We start from the raw sequence: 19,105 nt of genomic DNA on the forward strand, positions 1-19,105 counted from the left end.
CAGCATCCCAAAGTGACTGCCTCTCCCCAACTCCAATCCCCACCATCTCCCAGCCTCCCAGAGATTGCCTCTCCCTAACACCAATTCCCCTCATCTCCCAGCATCCCAAAGAGACTGCATCTCCCCAACTCCAATCCCCTTCATCTCCCAGCACTCCAAAGAGACTGCCTCTCCCCAACTCCAGTCCTCCTCATCTCCCATTCCAAAGAGACCACCTCTCCCCCACTCTAATCCCCCTCATCTCCCAGTATCCCCAAAGAGACTGCCTCTCCCCAACTCCAGTCCTCCTCATCTCCCAGCACCCCAGTGAGATTGCCTCTTCTCTCCAATTCCCCTCATCTCCCAGCATCCCAAAGGGAATGCATCTCCCCTCCTATCCCCCTCACCTCCCAGCACCCCAAAGAGACTGCCTCTCCCCTCCTATCCCCCTCACCTCCCAGCACCCCAAAGAGACTGCCTCTCCCCAACTCCAATCCCCCTCACCTCCCAGCACCCCAAGGAGACTGCCTCTCCCCAACTCCAATCCCCCTCACCTCCCAGTATCCCCAAAGAGACTGTTGCTCCCCAACTCCAATCTTATCGCTCTATCAACAACTGTTCCTCACAATAGCTGCAGGTAGGAATGTGACAATTTGTTCTTTCAGGTCTCCTCGTTACTCAGTTCTCCAAACGCTCCTACGAGAAAAAAATTCCTCCTTTTTTCCCCCCAACTAACAGCACTTAATGTTCACAATATGTTCACCCCTGCATTGGGGAAACTAGCACAGATCGAATGATTGCAGGCTTCCAACCTATCACCGCAAGTCTCCATCCCACTGCCACAACCAGACACTTAAAAAGTTTTTGTGCCAGCTACAAAAAGTAGTGCACGAGGGCCAGTCCATCACAGATAAAGCCCTCCTCAACACTGAACACACCCATACCAAGTGCTGTCACAGGAAAGCAGCATCCATCGTCAAGGACTCCCACCACCCAGACCATACTCCCTTCTTGTTGCTGCCATCAGGAAGGAGGTACAAGAACCACAGGACTCACGACACCGGGTTCAGTAAGGGTCGTGACACCTCAACCATCAGGCTCTTAAACCAGTGGGGATAACTACATCACTGAATTGTTCCCACAACCTACGAGCTCACTTTCAAGGACTCTGCATGTCATGTTCTCGATATTTATTGCTTGCTTATTTTGTATTTGCACAATTTGCTGTCATTTGCACATCGGATGTTTGTCCGTCCTGTTGGATGCAGTCTTTCATTAGTTTGATTATATTTCTCCGTTAGACTGAGTATGCCTGCTGGAAAACAAATCTCAGGTTTGTGTATAGTGACATATATATACTTTGATAATAAATTTTCTTTGAACCTCGGCCTCTCCACATTAAGACTCTTACACTGTCTCAATGCAGGAATAGCCTCTCCTCTTGTGTGGCCACATTTTAGCCCTCAGGGTTCAAACTGAACAATTTCAGATAACCAGCCTTTCCAATTAGTTGTCAGAAATGGCTGTTTCTGATGCAAGGTTATCTATCTCCAATAACAAACAAGAGAAAAACTGCAGATGCTGGAAATCCTAGCAGCACACACAAAATGCTGGAGGAACTCAGCAGGCCAGGCAGCATCTATGGAAAAAAGCACAGTCAACGTTTTGGGCCGAAACCATTCGGCAGGACTGGCGGAAAAAACGCTGAGGAGTAGATTTGAAAGGTAGGGGGAGGGGAGAGAGAAACGCCAGGCAATAGGTAAAACTTGCAGGGGGAAGGGATGAAGCAAAGAGCTAGGACTGATTGGTGAAAGAGACAGAAGGCCATGGAAGAAAGAAAAAAATGGGGGGGGGGGTGGAGAGCACCAGAGGGAGGTGGTGGGCAGGCAAAGAGATAACATGAGAGGGAGAAAAGGGGATGGGAAATGGTGAAGGGGGGGGGTGAAGGCATTACTGGAAATTTGAGAAATCGATGTTCATAGATAGATCGATAGATACACTTTATTGATCCCGAGGGAAACTGGGTTTCGTTACCGCCGCACCAACCAAGAATAGAGCGTAAATATAGCAATACAAAAACCACAAACAATCAAACGTCAAAAGGGAAACTATGCCAGATGGAAATAAGTCCAGGACCAGCCTATTGGCTCAGGGTGTCTGACCCTCCGCGGGAGGAGCTGCAAAGTTCCATGGCCACAGGCAGGAACAACCTCCCGTGACGCCCAGTGTTGTATCTTGGTGGAATATGGCCGGAGTCCAACAGCAAAAAGTTCAATATCTGGTCTACAAACACGTTCCTCGATTGTAATATACCCCGGATTGCACCATCCATTGTTAACCAGAACAGCAAGCCCCCAGCTCATTTACGCTTACCTTTACGCCATGCCATCAGGTTGGAGGTTACCCAAACAGAATATAAGGTATTGTACCTCCAACCCAAGTGTGGCCTTATCATGACAGCGGAGGAAGCCATAGATGGACATAACGGAATCGGAATGGGAATGGGAAAGGGAAGGACTTATCTCTAATGTTAACATTGCTTTTCTCTCTTTTAGAGTTGCTGAGTACTTCCAACATTCTGTGTTTCTTTCTAGTTTCCGGCGATAGTGCTTCCCTAACCCCTCCCCCCCCCAGCACCCCCTATCCGGCTCCATTTTCTCCCTGCTAGATAGACCAGCTATGATTAGCAAGCCTTCCCCACCCTCTCGGACAGCACCAGCATCAGTGCAGGTATCTGGAGTCTCAGATTCTCTATCCGATCACAGAGGAATAGAATTGAGACGTGGAGAATCTGAATCAAAATCAGGTTTAATGTCATCAGTGTGTTTGTTGAGAAATTTGTTAACTTTGTGGCGGCAGTACAATGCAATACATGATAAATGTAGAAAAAATACTGAATTACAGTATTTATTAAACAGTTAAATTAAGTAGTGCAAAATCAGAAATTTAAAACAAAGTAGTGAGGAAGTGTTTATGGTTTCAATGTCCATTTTAGAAATTGCATGGCAGAGGGGCATCTATGCTAATCCTGTTTCGTGTCTTGGTTGGCCAACACTGCAATAATGTGACGCAACAGAAATGGCCCAAAATACTTTACGAGTATGTTAACAAAAACGCGTGTGTTAGCACAAAAGGAAAGGGGAGACTGGCTCTTTTTTCTTTTGAGAAAAAGGCTGAGTGGTTACCCATTCAAAGTCTTTAAAATGGAGCGGACTGTAAAAGAATGTTTGCATGTGGGAATAGCACAGCACAAGGCCAGCAATGTAAGATGGTCACCAATAAATTTATAGGCAACTCCACAAGAAAATCACCACCACGTGGAATGATGGAAATAAATAACATACATTTAAATCTTGACTGGACAAGTATGAGGGAGAAGTTGATAGAAGATTATGCAGATGATTTGGATGAGGGAAGATGGGAAGAGTTTCCAATGAAATATAAATCCAGTGTGGATCCGTTACCCCATTTCTATGTTGTGTGCTTTGTGAGATACACTAAAATCCATGGTCATTTCTCACAGCTTCCAGAAGTCCCTGCTTGAAAAAGCTTTGGTCTGACAAGGAATGTGAATCTTCCACAACAAACACAGAACCTTGTTTTAAATTAGATCAATGCTGTTTTCAAGGGCATTTTAAATGCCCAAATGACATGACTGTGGGTCTAAGTATACTACTGAACCTATTTAACCTTAAAATGTTTAATAGAGTCATACAGGCCACTCAGCCCACCTTGACCATCAGAAATCTATGAACACTAATTCCATTTAAATCTCTCGCATACCCACGAACTTCTTCTCCTATTGCTGCCCGACCCTTCAAAAGAAACATATGTGGTAAAAGGACTTTCTTTGCACAGTCACCTTTCCTTTCGATGTGTTAAATCTTCTGTGTCCATTAAACATCAAGTTCTGTTATTCTGCTCAGTTACATTTTTGTTTTACCTATTCTGTTATTACAGCAGCCTCCCAATATTCATTGTCTATAATTCTGATTACCTGCCACTAACTTGTTGAATTATAATTTATTGCAATCATAACCAATAAATGCTGGCATAGTTCTTTCAGAAGCACTGTCCCAAAATTGGTCTGCTTTTATTCCTCTGGTTAAAATAAACAGCCACTAATTCCTCTTTCCTTTCTTATACTTTGAGGAAATGCAGTACTGGCTTTCCCCGAAATGACACCCTAGCAACTGTGTAATTATTTTGGAACTGGCATTAGTCCAATGTGATCAGAGGTACCATGAAAGCAATTAGTGAGGTGAAAGGGAAACTGTGCAATCCAAAAGACACAGAAATAAATTCCAAGAGAAGAAGAGGAAAACAAAATAAAATGCTAGAAACACTCAATAGATCAGGTAACATCTATGGAAATTGAAACAGAATTAATGTTTCAGGCCCAGTCGTTTATTGTCGTCCACAAATATAGTGAGGGAGTGTTACAATGATTGAACAGCATCAGGGCACATAGATGCAGACAGGACACAGAACATGTTCATTTATGTCAGCGAAAAGCAAAGAAAACAACTGCATAACAAGACATTACTGTAAATATCCTTCCATGTCCTATAGATGGGAGGGATTAGCGTTTGGATGTTTTTGATTTGATTTTTAGCTGGTTTGGCGCAATATTGTGGGCCGAATAGCTTGTTTCTGTGCTGTACTCTTCTATGTATGTTCTATGTTCTATTAAGAAAAGCAAGTTCACAGAGGTGCAAGAGGGGGTCTACAGTATTCCATTGCTGGGGTAGAATCAAAGCACTTACATCTGAAGCGGAAGATTTAAAAAAAAGTTTTCATTTGCAGGGTGTAGTGAAAGGATGTTTTAAAACAAGAGAATATTTCTAGTAGGGCAATGCCAGGGTTAATAAGATCATAAGGTGCTGAAGCCACCCGGTTGATAGATTAATGAGGACTGATCTTGACAGTGAGTGAGCAAGTGAGAGAAAACAAAGAGAGGTGAAAAAAATTAATTGGAAGTCAAAGCTGTAGGAAGTGCTTGGTGGATTAAATGGTGGGAGTGGAAAGAGAAAAGATGATCTTATTTTAGAAGGGTAACTTAATAGCAGAACTGGGTATCAGGAGTAAGAGGGGGGCCAGGGAAAGAATGACTCACTTAGAAACTCGAGGATGTGAGCAAGCCCTTAAGCGAATACTTCTCCATGGTATTCACCAAGGAGAAGAACAGGAAGGATAGTGAGTTTAAGGAGGAGTATGCTGATAGTCTGGAACATGTCAGTATCAAGGGGGTGGAGGTTAGTCTGAGATTATTGTCAAATGCACAAACACAGAATAAAGATCATATTATACAGTGTAAAACGCTGCAAAAGCTGGACGTGAGTGCAGGACAAAAACAGGCACAATCAAAGACAGGTGCATGATAATGCAAGAGCGGGTCTGTAATGCACAGAGCACAGAGGAACATTTGGAGAAATTTCTGAAACGCTCATTCGCGGCTGTCGTTACTGCACGGTCGGGAATTTTTCGGAGGGTAGGCCTCAAAATCCCCGGCTTTGCCTGCTGTTGGTGACCGAGATGGAGGTCAAATGGTTCAGATAGAGATGGCGCTCAGTACTCAGTGTCGGAGAGCTGATCAGAGCTCGAAGTTTTCGGATGACTCAGAGTCGGACCGTGGTCGGGTATGGCAGGGAGAGTCTTTCTTCCTTCTCCCATCTGCGTGAGATCTGGGACATTTGAGAGACTTTGAACTTTTTACTGTGCTCATGGACTTCTTCATAAAGTTATGGTATTGTTGCACTGTTGTAACTATATGTTATAATTATGTGGGTTTGTTAGTTTTTTTCAGTCTTGGTCTGTCCTGTGTTTTGTGATATCACACCGGAGGAAATATTGTATCATTTCTTAATGCATGCATTACTAAATGACAATAAAAGAAGACTACGTGTCTTAATAATCTAATGTTCTATTGCTGAGGTAGGATTTGTTTTGTGTAGGTTTGGATCAGGAACCCAATAGCCGCAGGACAGCAGCTCTTTCTGAACCTTGTGGTGTGGGACTTCAGGCTTCCGTACCTCCTAGTTGACAATGCAGTGAGAAGTGGACATGACCTGGATGGGAGGATCCTTGATGATAGGCATTAGATGTCATAAGAAATTCCCTTAGACTGCAGGCAGATACTGACTAGATGTAAAGTTCAACAGAGCATTGGCAGATGGAGTTTAGTTCCAGGGGATGCATTTTGTGAAGTCAAATAGCAGAGTAACGTTGGACAGAGGAACCCTTGAGTTCAAGTTCAATGCTCCTTGAAAGTGATGATCAGCAGCACAGAAAATGATGGAGGAACTTGGCAAGTCAGGAAGCACCTAAGGAAATGAATAAATTGTTGACATTTTGGGCCAAGACCCCTTCTTCAGGACTGGAAAGGAACAGGGAAGATGCCAGAGTAAAAAGGTGACGGAGGGGAAGGCGGACTAGCCAGAAGGTAATAGGTGAAGCCAGGTGGGTGGGAAAGGTAAAGGACTGGAGAAGGAAGAATCCAATAGGAAAGGAGAGTGGACCATGGGAGAAAGGGAAGGAGGAGGGGCACCGGGGGAAGTGACAGGCAGGTGAGGAGAAGAGATAAGAGGCCAGAGTGGGGAATAGAAGAAAAGGGAAGGGTTGGGGGGGGGGGGGTGATGGAAAAAAAATTAATGGGGGAGATCGATACTCATGCCATCTGGCTGGATGCTACCTATACAGAATATTATGTGTTGCTTATCCACGCTGAAAGTGGCCTCACTGTGGCCAGATCAGAATGGGGATAGGAATTAAACTAGTTAGCCACTGGGAAATTCTGGTTTTGGCCGATGGAACGGAGGTACTCAACAAAGCGGTCCTCTAGTTTACGTTGGGTCTCACCATTGTAGAGTAGACCACATTGGGAACGCTGGGTGCAATGGACAACCACAGATGGTGAAGAAGGCACACTACGTGCTTGGCTTCATAGCTATGGAATATAAAAGTTGGGATGTTATCTGGCAAGGTTACAGTCCATTGATGAGTCCACTCTTGCAGTACTGTGCATTTTCCAGTTGCTGCACTTTTGGAAAGATGTGGTTGTGTTGGAAGAAAGTACAGAGGGGATTCACCTAGATTCTACCTGGATTGAAGTACATCAGCTTTGGGGAGTGATTGAATAGGCTGGGCTTCTTTCCCCTGGAGTGAGGGGTGACCTGACCGAGGTACACAGAATTACGGGAATCATAGAATGGGTGGGTTTTTCCAGTAGGAGGGGTTTCACAATTAGAAGGCCAAAGATTTAAGGTGCGAGAGGAAAGAGATTTAAAGGAGATTTGAGGGAAAGGTTTTGTTCATACCGAGTGGCTGATATCCAGATCTTGTTAAAGGAGGTAGTAGAATGACACTTAGACAGGCACTTCATTAGGCAAGGCATAGAAGCATACAGTCCTAACACAGGCAGTTGGGAATTGTGTAGAATGGCATGGATGTGGGGCGGGTGCTGAAGAGATAATTACGTAAATATCTGAAATTGTTGTACTTAATATTGAAACTGCAAGCCTATAGTATGTCCAGACAGAAGGTGAAGTGCAGCAGATGAATTGGGCACAGCCAGAGAGAGATGGAGAATTAACATCAAGGCAACTGGAATCTGAAGGTCATTTTATGGACTGAGTGCAGGTTCCTCTGTAAAGTGACCATTCAATCTACTGCTCTACCTTAAAGGACTACTTATGTCCCTGGACGTTGGGCGGAAGGTATTGTATCTTCTTCAGCTGTGTAGGAAAGTGTGTGGGAAGGGGAGTGGTGGTGGAACTAAACCAGGAAGTCGGCCAAGCTGTAATGCTGAAAGTGGACAGGGAGACGTATAGGTGCTGGAACTTCATTGGATGTGGTGGAAATGGAAAAGGGATGTCTTGTTTGGTTTGGAGGCTGGTCAGAGGGCAAGTGAAGACCAAGAAAACACTATACCTGCTGTATCTAGGATGGGGGATGACAACAGAGGTGTGGACATAGATAAGATGTTCTCAATGGCTCATAACAATGGTAGAAAGGAAGCCACAATTAAAGGAGGAGGAAGACATCACAGAATTCACTGTATGAAGAGCCTTACCATCAAAGCAGTTACGCAACAGAGGAGGAACTGGCAGAGTGAAATGAGCTCTTTTTTTGCTGTAAGTCCCCTGATGATATTTCAGTGGATGGGAGGAATATCTCATTTATATTATATTAGGTGTGAACCAACTCAAAGCCAAACTGTATTTTCAGTCTGTTTTTGTACCTAAAAGACTTGGTGTATTTGATTGATGTACATCCCTACAAAAAGAGAGGGGTGGTCTTATGCTCACAAGTGTCGTGCTCATATCTGGTACAGAAGCAAAATCTGTACTGCAGCGTTATATAGTAACAGAACCACTCATTATATCCAAACTAACCAGCACAGCCATTCTCAGAACAATACGCACCTTATCCCATCACGCTCCCGGTGATTAGACACCAAGGAAGAGCTACTGCTCCTATAAGGTAGAACCACCACTGAGAATATGTACCCTCCCAAGGCGACAACTCCCTTGCTTGTGATGTGGTGTCTCTGCACTCTGTGCAGTGGAGGAAGAAGCTGTGTGTGGGTGGTGTCAAGTCAGCCCTGCTTTAGTCACAGTGATAATAACAGCAAGAATGCAAGAGCATAAGACAAAAGAGCAGAATTAGGCCATTCCGTCATGGCTGATTTATTATCCCTCTCAACGCAATTTTTCCTATCTTCTCTCCGTAACCTTTGACTCCTTTACTGATCGAGAACCTATCAACCTCCATTTTAAATATACCCAATGACTTGGCCTCCAAAATGTCTTCCCTAGCCTTACTGACACTAAAGTGAGACATCACAACTTTCCCCACAGTAACACCAGCAGTGAGCACTCTCATCTGACATTAATTCTGTATTACTTGAGTATAAACAACCAACCACTCCCCCACCCCCATCCCAGCACCACCCAAGCGATATTGACAGAGTACCCCACATCAGCACAGTACTGACATTGAAACTGCAGTGTCAATATTGAGAGACATTTCTCAGGTCCCACCAGTACCACCAACCCAGCACAGTAGTACAAGACCACGGTCACACGTGCTCACAGCGATTCCCGCTGCCAATGCCAGTAACACCGTTTCTGAAGGCATAGCAACCTTTTAGTGTGTCAACGTCAGTGTCTGCTTTTCTTCTATCCAGTGCTGACAGTGCGCCCACACGCACACACACACCCACCTCAAATTACCAGCAACGCAACAGGCCCATGATTAAGAAACACCGACTGCACTTCACTCTCCACCGCGCGGCGCCGACTTGCTCGTCATATCACTCACCAGCAGAAGTCCGCTTCTCCATCCACGACAACAGGTCCTTTGTGTACTTGGCCCAGAGTTTGGCATAGAGCAGTGCAGAATCGACACCCCCTACACACTTCAGCAGCATTTCATCAGCCTCTTGCACTGCAGAGAGAGTGAAGAGACACTGGATCATCAGTCTCGATGGCTTGTTACATGCAGGGCCTGACAGACAGCTGAAGGCCCCACATGATCTGACCTTGGAGACTATCAAGAGATTAACAGCACTAAGTAGCAATATCTCTTGGTGACTGTCAGAGGGAGGATAGCAAGAATAGGATTAATTAACACATAAAATCTGTACAGGAGAAAGAAATTGCCAGATAGGGAAGAACAAAGATAAATATAAAAGGTTACAAATGGGATACGTGGTTGACAGAAATAGCACACAGTAGGGAACTAGCGACAGGGAAGGAGCAAGATGCATATTGTGATGAGAATAGAAGTTAAAGCAGCAAACAGATTCACTATTTTTTTGTGTGATAAACTCATTTAAATATTATAGGCACTGTCTTCTGTTTTTGGTGGGAAGCCAAAGGTTGGTTGTGATCAGATTGTCTGAAGTTGAGCTGAGGAACTTGGGAATGGAGTATAAATTAATGTTGTAGAAGTGTATGGATTCACTGAATCCATACCGATGTTTTCTCAGAACTCCCTAAAGTTTCTCTTTAAGTATTCTATCCCATCCCCTTATGCAAATTTTTGTTGAATTAACTTAAAGTCCGTTACAGGAAGTGCATTCCACGTCATAAACAACCTGTTGTGTAATACAACGTCATCACTTTACCAGTGAAAAAACATAAACCTGCTGATGAGAGACGAGCTGCCTGTAATTTTAAGGTAATGCCCGTGGACGTGAGACTGACCATTGAAGAAAAGTTTATTTCATACTAATAAAGGAGCGAGGAGCTGGAATAAGCAATTTGGCCCCTCCCATCTGCCTTGCCATTTAATAGGATCATTGTTAATCCTTTACCTGAACTTTACTGCCCTGCACTGACTCCATGTTCCCCTTACTAACCAAAAAAACCACCAAAACTTTATTAACTTTACTCACGAGTACCTGCAGTGACAGAGACTCCACAATTCCCTCAGGCAGAAATATCTGAAGTGTACTTTTGAGACTGTGAACCTTGGTTTTAGATACTCCACCCAGGGGAACTACATCCCAATATTTGCCCTGTCAAGCCTCGGAAAGTTTTGAATGCTTCAATGAGATCACCTCACCTCAATGAGAGAGATGAACAAGTCTGCTTAATTTCTGCTTGTAGGACAAACCCTAACAGCAAGAATTAATCTAAGGAACCTTTGTTACATTGCTTATGGTGCAGGTGTATCAATTTGTTGACAGGGGGACCATACTGTACCATAATTGGCAGGGCAGCTTTTTTGAACGAAGTTCCTAAACTGTGGAATTCAGTATCCAAAACTTTAAGGGATGCAGACTCAGTTGGTACCTTTAAATGCCAGCTCAAAACCTATCTAACCTTGCTTTTAACTAACATCTATTTGTCATTTATTTCATGTTTATTTTTATTTTATTTTCATGTTTGCACTTTTATCCTATTGTAAAACACTTTGAACTGCATCATCTGTATGAAAAGAATTCTATAACTAAAGGTATTATTATTATTATATGCATTGAGTGTGCTCTCACCAGAGTCCAGTAAGATGTCTTTGGTTTTTTACTGAACTCCTCTTGCAACATAATGTTTACTTTCCTAATTACTAACCTAATTCATGTAAAATACTCAGATTCCTTGGAACACCAGCAGCTTTCATTTGTTATTGAAAAATTACTCTGCTTTTCTACCTGCATGAATAACCTCTCAGTTTCCATATTGTATTCCACCTTCAATGTTTGGGGCAATTTATTTAACCTATCTCTCCTGCAGTCTCTTTATATTCTCCTTACAGTACAAGCTGCCACTCTGAGCTGCGACACTGGCAAACCTGGGTATATTACATCTAGTCCCCTCAGATCTATCACTGACGTGGACTGTGAGGAGCACGGGCCCCAGCACTGATTGCTGTAGTACCATTCTAGTCACAGACTCCAACCTAAAAATGATCCACTATTCCTTAGTTTGCATTATGGTCATTAACTATCCTCAATCCATTCCATTACTTTACCCAAATTCTATCTGCCTTAATTTTGTTTATTAATCCATTGAGTGGCAACTTATCTTCCGGAAGTAGATGGCACCTGTGAACAAGGCGATCAAGGGAGACATCCTCCAGACGGTTCACGAAACTACTTTTTTTCCGTCTTTTTCTTTCAAGTGTGGTCCTGCTACTCTTGGAGCTTGTGCTCTACAGTTCTGGTAGCGTGTTTTCGGGTCGATTGAGTGATCTGGCACTTTGTTGTCTCCGAGGATGTTCCATGAGGCTTAGAGCAGAGACTGCAGCCTCGAGACTGAGAAGCCTGGAGGTGGTTCACGAGCCCATGATATGCTGCATTCCTCGCCGATCTTGTCAATTAAAGTGCCTTGAAATTATCAAGGCATGTGCGGAAGGCCAGCGGGTGTTCAGCGCCATCTAACAGCCTCTTGCTCACTGTCGATAAGGGAAGGTACATCCATGTGAGAGAATCTCTCTCTCTCCCTCTCTTCCCCTCTCCTGTCGGAAGATAGGCCGGAGTTCTGGGTCTTGGGCAAGGCCTAATCAATGCGGTTTGTGGATTGAACACTGTAGTTCACATTATGATGTGTTTCTGGTTTCTGGTTGCTCCTTTTTCTTGTTGCTATTTTGGACAACTTTGAATGGGGCAACCTGCAGATAATGGACGCTGAGCTGAACTGAATCTGCCTGGACACTTTCGATTGTGTTTTATATTTTTCCTTAATTTTTTTTTGTTATTATTTGCAAGATTTGTTTTTTTTTGCATGTGGGGGTGGGGGAGGGTTGGTTTATGGTTTTCTTTGAATGGGTTCCATAGATTTCTTTGTTTCTTGGCTGTCTGTGGGGAAGACGAATTTCAGGGCTGTATACCGCATATATTCTTTGATAATAAATATACTTTGAATCAGAGGCCTTCTGCAAGATCAAATACATCAAATTCCCTCTTATTTCATCCACTAGTTACAATCTCAAACAAAAAGACGCAGAACTATCAAATTTAGTTTCTCTTTAATAAGCTTAAGTTGACTCTGCCTTGTCCTTGTACAATTTCCCAAGAGTACTGAAATCACCCCCTGAATGATTTCGGCATTCTCCCAAATGGTGATGTCAGGTTAACACGCCATTTCTTCTCTTTGAATGGGGATGTTATGTCTGTAACTGATTTGCACTGTTTTCAGTTCCGATGAAGGGCTTTTGATCTGAAATGCTGACTGTCTCTCTCTTCCCAGACCTACATTGTTTCCGGTAGATTCTATTTTTATTTCGGTTCCCTCATTAATTCCCCAATAATCTAATTTAGGAAAGCATTTCCAACATGTTCCATGATTTCTTCTTCCACTTCATTACTGCTTGTTTAGTTTGCTTGGTCTACTGCTAGGTTACTATTCCTTTGATCTACAGTACAATACCACTGTAAGTTTTGAGGATTTATTAATGACTCCCGCTCCATTGTTTAGTCTATTGCCTTATCTACACCCCTAGCTGCTCCATTCTTTAGGATGTGGGCCACAGCCCAATTCAAGTGAAGTCTATCACAGAAGAACAGCTCCCACTTTCCCTTTACTATGGCTGGTGTCCCATGAATTGAAATTCGTTTCACCCACACAGATCTTCCATCTTCTGATTATAATCATCCTGCACAATTGCACAAGGTTCGGGTAATAATCCGAAGAGTATAAAATTTGTGATTCTGCTTTTCAATAGGAATCTTAGCTGCTCATCCTTCAGCCTAATCTCTTCCTTAGTTCTAGCTGTTATCGTTGGTTCGCAAGTGGATCTTTCCCCTCTTGCCTTAAGTTCCTCTCAAGTAGATGTCCTTAAACTCAGCACCAGGCAGGACCTTTAAAGCTACAACAATATTGTTTGTCCTCTTAATTACACTCCGCCCTTGCGTTACAACATTACCTTTCACTCCCCCTGCTTGAATGACACCACCCCCCTCCCGCTGCCCCACAACATTACTGTAGTTTATTTACTCATCCTTCCTAGATCCTGCACTCGTCCACACAAACTGCAAGAACTTTATAATTGCTGGATGCATGTATTGTCACATAAGTAGCATCTGTCAAGGTTAAAGGTAAATTTATTATCAAAGTACATACTGTATATGTCACCATATACAACCCTGAGATTCATTTTTTGCAGGCATACTCAATAAATCCATCATAGAATAATAACCATAACAGAATCAATGAAAGACAACAACAAATTGTGCATTCAAACAGTGTGCAAATAAAAAAAAAGAAATAATAAATAAATAAACAATAAATATATTGTTGTTGCTTTTTGGGCAGTGTTTTTGCCAATTCTGAAGCATTTTGACTGTTTTTCAATGCTCAACCCAACACAGATGGAAAGCATTGCAAGGAGCTGGCTAGATTTGAACTCAGGACCATATGCCTCGAAGTACGGTGATGATACCACTACACCACCAGCCAGCTAAGTAACTATAATAACAATAAATATTTGGGAACAGGAGATAATAAGTCCTTGAAAATAAGTCCATAGGTCGCGTGAATATTTCAGTGAAGAGGAGAGTGAAGTTATCCCCTACGGTTTACAGCCTGATGTTTAAGGGATCGTAACTGTTCCTGAACCTGTGTCAGTCCTGGGGCTCCTGTACCTTCTCCCTGATGGCAGCAGTGAGAAGAGAGCACGGCCTGGGTGGTGGGGGTCCCTGATGATGGATGTGTCGTTCCTGTGACGATGTTCTGTGTAAATGAGCTCAATGATGGGGAAGGCTTTATCTGTGATGGCCTGGTAGGATTTTCCATTCATGGGCATTGGTGTTTCCATACCAGGCCGTGATGCAGCCAGTCAATATATTCTCCACCACATATCTATAAGAAGTCCGTCAAAGTTTTAAATGTCATGCTGAATCTTCATAAACTCCTCAGCAGAAGTGCTGCTATGCTCATAATCAGCTCCTTTGTCTTGCTGATATTGAGTAAGAGGTTGTTGTGGCACCTTTCAGTCAGATTTTCAATCTCCCTCCTATATGCTGATTTGTCACGAACTTCGATTCAGCCGCTGAAGCTGGCTGTATGTAAGCACCAGCGAGGATCACGGATGAGAATTCTCTGGGTAAGGACACCCCACCTCCCACCACCAAGGCCATGCTGTCTTCGCATTGCTGCCATCAGGAAGAAGTATTAGGAGCTTCAGGTAGCACCCCATCAAATTCAGGAACAGGTATTACTCCTCAACCATCAGGCTTTTGAACCAGAGAGGATAACTTCACTCGGCCCCATCGCTGAACTGTTTCCACAGCCTAAGGACTGTTCTCATGTTCTCAATATTTATTGCTCATTTACTTATTATTGTTATTTTTTTTCTTTAGTATTTGTGGTATTTGTTGTCCTTTGTACATTGGTTTGGTTGTCCTTCTTGTTGGGTGTGCTCTTTCATTGATTCTATTGTGTTTCTTCAATTTACTGTGCATGCCCACAAGCAAATATATTATATTATATATATATATATATAAAAAAAATAAAATTACTTTGAACTCTGGTGTCCTCCATGACACCTTCTGGGTTTATGTACCTGTCCCACAGTCATCACACCCTACAGTCCCTCTAGATTAGCCTAATCTGTAGAGTGTGCCTATCTCTGTAACAAAGTCTAAAGGTAAATTTTCTCTGAACACAATTTTAAGGAGAATATTGATGGTCTACGTGCAGATTCTGAAATTTTGCTGTGTACTCAGGTCATTGAAAGACATCGAAGACGTGTACTCTATCAGAGAATCTGTGTATAAACGTGTCGCAACTTACCTACCTGACACAGGAAACAAAGCAATAGTGTGCCTGCGTGAGTCTTCATTACATTAGTAAAGAGAAGAGCGTGCGTTTGTAATGGGGCCACTGCACTGGCTCCAGGCTGAGGCTGGCATACGCTGATTATCTCTGAGATAGTGCTGTACTAACTGTTCTTGACTACTTGACACACTTACTAAAAATGCAGAAGAGCCAGATAGTCCGGTTCAGTCAGGAGCCCATACAAGGAACGTGCCAAAATCCCGGAACACAAAAGCAGCCTCTGTATATTGGCAACACAGCTATTTGATAGTTTATTCATACCTCTTCAATAAGCAGATCATCCAAATCTTTCAAAGACACTGTCGCACATGATACTATTCATGCAGCTTATTAGCAACTACCTCTTCGTCATTGCATTGAGCCGACGAAGGAAATCACAGCCATTCTGGCTCCAGCCACACCTTCTGTGTTTAATTCCCCAAATGCTTAGACTCTGATGACATTTTCCACATTCTGGCTATTGTGGGTGCTTGAAATTTCGGCGACATTTACTGGTTGGTTCAGTGAGTCACCTATGCTTCTGGGGCTAAGACTGGAGGTAAGATTTCTCCCCAGATTACGGCTGCCTGACTACAGCGAGCCCATGCATACAATTGAGCATTTGGGAGACCGTCCGGGTGGATTTCCCGGCGGTAGGTATTTTCTGCCGTGTGAGTAAACCTTCACATAATGAACAGGCAGTCCCTACTGCGCATCCATTTGAGAAAACATCAACCTCTGGTTCAGGAGATAATCACATTCAGCTGTACCTCGGGCAGAATTACTTAGTTTCTGGGCCAATTAAACTCCGGGTATCCTGGTGATAATGGTTTATTTATCCAAGACGAATCCAAAAACACCTTTGCACCAGATATAATTGGTCACCAGATATAATTGATATAATTGATATAACTAGAAATTGAGGTTTGCAAATAGACATACCTGATGCTTGGAACTCATCCCGCTCCTCCATTACGTGATCATGGCATACTGGGAGCAAATCCTCATTCACCTGAACGGAGGAACAATGGAAGTAATGACTTGCTGATTAAAACTTTGCTCTCAGGTTCTTAAACGTAGCAGTTAAAAGGTACTTCACCATCCTTTCTTGATACGTTATTAGTTGAGGGAGCTGGGTCTGAAGTTGTGATCCGCACCTACAAATTCAAAAGTGGGGGGAAAGCTATGCCATTTACTCATCATAATATCCTGCTGAGATCACCCTCCTGAGGGTTGTTGACACTGCAGAGCGTGTTTCTTTTGGATGGGAAGATGAATGGCAGAATGCGCAGGGATGCTGGAAAGGGTGAAGGCAGCTTTGAAGTTGCTGGGCTCTGAGGCCACCCGTTTCTAACCACTGAACATTGGGAGCAAGCTCTGTTTGAGGTACAAGATGAGATATTCTGTAGAAGATGCAGAGCAGGACAAAGGCATAATGTAAGAGATCAGCACAATATAGTTTTAAGAGAGGTGTATCAAACCATAAGGCACAAAGGCAGAATTAGGCATTTCCGCCCACCAATCTACTCCACCAATCCATTTCCCTCTCAGCCACATTCTCCTGCCTTCTCCCCACAACCTTTCACACCCTGATTCATCAAGAACCTATCAACCTCTGCCTTAAATATACCCAATGACTTGGCCTCCACAGCCACCTGTGGCAATGAATTCCACAGATTCGCCACCCCCTGGCCAGATAAATTCCTCCTCTTCTCTGTTCTAAATGGACGTCCCTCTACTCTGAGTTTGTGCTGTCTGGTCCTAGACTCCCCCACCACAGGAAAAATCCTCTCCACGTTAACTCTACCTCAGCCTTTCAAACATTCAATAGGTTTCAATAAGATGCCCCCTCAATCTTCTAAATTCCAACGAATACAGGCCCAGAGCCATCAAATCCTCCTCATATGATAACCCTTTCATTTGTGGAATCGTTTTCGTAATCCTCCTTTGAACCCTCTTCAATGTCAGCACATCCTTTCTTAGACGAAGGGCCCAAAATTACTCACAATTCTCCAAGTGAGTCCTCAGCATTGCATCCCTGTTTCTGTTTCTAGTCCTCTTGAAATGAACACTAACACTGCATTTGCCTTCCTCACCACTGACTCAACCTGCAAGTTAACCTGTAGGGCATTCTGCACAAGGACTCACAAGTCCCTTTGACACCATTGACAAGGTCCTGCAGGAAACGCTGGTCCAGAAGCTTAAACCACATAGGACCCAGGGCAAATTTGCTAATGGAATACAAAGTTGGTGGGTGGGTGATGAGAGGCAGGGAGTGGTGTTGGAAGTTAGTGATCTGTGGTTAGCATAGAGATCAGTGCTGGGGCTCTTGTTGTTTACGATATATATATATATATATATATATATATAAAGTAGCCACTGAATATATATTTATTGTTTATTGAGATACAACACAGAATAGGCCCTTCTGGCCCTTCGAGCTGCACTGCCCAGCAGTCCAATGATTTAACCCTACTCTAATCATGGGACGATTTACAATAATCAATTAAGTTACTGACTGGCAACACACATCAAGTTACTGACTGGCAACCCAAGCAGCATCTGTAGGAAGAGGTGCAGTCGACGTTTCAGGCCGAGACCCTTCGTCAGGACTAACTGAAGGAAGAGTGAGTAAGAGATTTGAAAGTTGGAGGGAGACAGGGGGATCCAAAATGATAGGAGAAGACAAGAGAGGGAGGGTTAGAGCCAAGAGCTGGACAGGTGATAGACAAAAGGGGATACGAGAGGATCATGGGACAGGAGGTCCGGGAAGAAAGACAAGTGGGGGGGGGGGACCCAGAGGATGGGCAAGAGGTATATTCAGAGGGACAGAGGGAGAAAAAAAGGGAGTGCATAAAAATAAGTAACAGATGGGGTACGAGGGGGAGGTGGGGCCTTAGTGGAAGTTAGAGAAGTCGATGTTCATGCCATCAGGTTGGAGGCTACCCAGACGGAATATAAGGTGTTGTTCCTCCAACCTGAGTGTGGCTTCATCTTTACAGTAGAGGAGGCCGTGGATAGACATGTCAGAATGGGAATGGGATGTGGAATTAAAATGTGTGGCCACTGGGAGATCCTGCTTTCTCTGGCGGACAGAGCGTAGATGTTCAGCAAAGCCGTCTCCCAGTCTGCGTCGGGTCTCACCAATATATAAAAGGCCACATCGGGAGCACCGGACGCAGTATATCACCCCAGTCGACTCACAGGTGAAGTGTTGCCTCACCTGGAAGGACTGTTTGGGGCCCTGAATGGTGGTAAGGGAGGAAGTGTAAGGGCATGTGTAGCACTTGTTCCGCTTACACGGATAAGTGCCAGGAGGGAGATCAGTGGGGAGGGATGGGGGGGACGAATGGATAAGGGAGTTGTGTAGGGAGCGATCCCTGCGGAATGCGGGGGGGGGGGGAGGGAAAGATGTGCTTAGTGGTGGGATCCCGTTGGAGGTGGCAGAAGTTACGGAGAATATGTTGGACCCGGAGGCTGGTGGGGTGGTAGGTGAGGACCAGGGGAACCCTATTCCTAGTGGGGTGGCGGGAGGATGGAGTGAGAGCAGATGTACGTGAAATGGGGGAGATGCGTTTAAGAGCAGAGTTGATAGTGGAGGAAGGGAAGCCCCTTTCTTTAAAAAAGGAAGACATCTCCCTCGTCCTAGAATGAAAAGCCTCATCCTGAGAGCAGATGCGGCGGAGACGGAGGAATTGCGAGAAGGGGATGGCGTTTTTGCAAGAGACAGGGTGAGAAGAGGAATAGTCCAGATAGCTGTGAGAGTCAGTAGGCTTACAGTAGACATCAGTGGATAAGCTGTCTCCAGAGACAGAGACAGAAAGATCTAGAAAGGGGAAGGAGGTGTCGGAAATGGACCAGGTAAA

The 19,105-nt window shown here is 44.0% G+C and overlaps 1 protein-coding gene across 9 annotated transcripts in view; it reads right to left on the minus strand.

Annotated features, from left to right (window-relative positions):
* Positions 1-19,105, minus strand: part of LOC140191242 (GEM-interacting protein-like) — a 120,726-nt gene that overhangs the window by 41,621 nt on the left and 60,000 nt on the right. For all 9 annotated transcript variants that reach the window (XM_072248457.1, XM_072248451.1, XM_072248453.1 and 6 more), the window contains 2 exons: positions 16,182-16,251; positions 9,301-9,426 (listed from right to left, as the gene is read on the minus strand). In XM_072248457.1, coding sequence (XP_072104558.1) covers positions 9,301-9,426; positions 16,182-16,251 — 196 coding nt within the window. The remainder of the gene's footprint in view (positions 1-9,300; positions 9,427-16,181; positions 16,252-19,105) is intronic.

The sequence above is a fragment of the Mobula birostris genome, chromosome 32 (assembly GCF_030028105.1).
Source record: "Mobula birostris isolate sMobBir1 chromosome 32, sMobBir1.hap1, whole genome shotgun sequence".
Classification (NCBI taxonomy): Eukaryota; Metazoa; Chordata; class Chondrichthyes; order Myliobatiformes; family Myliobatidae; genus Mobula; species Mobula birostris.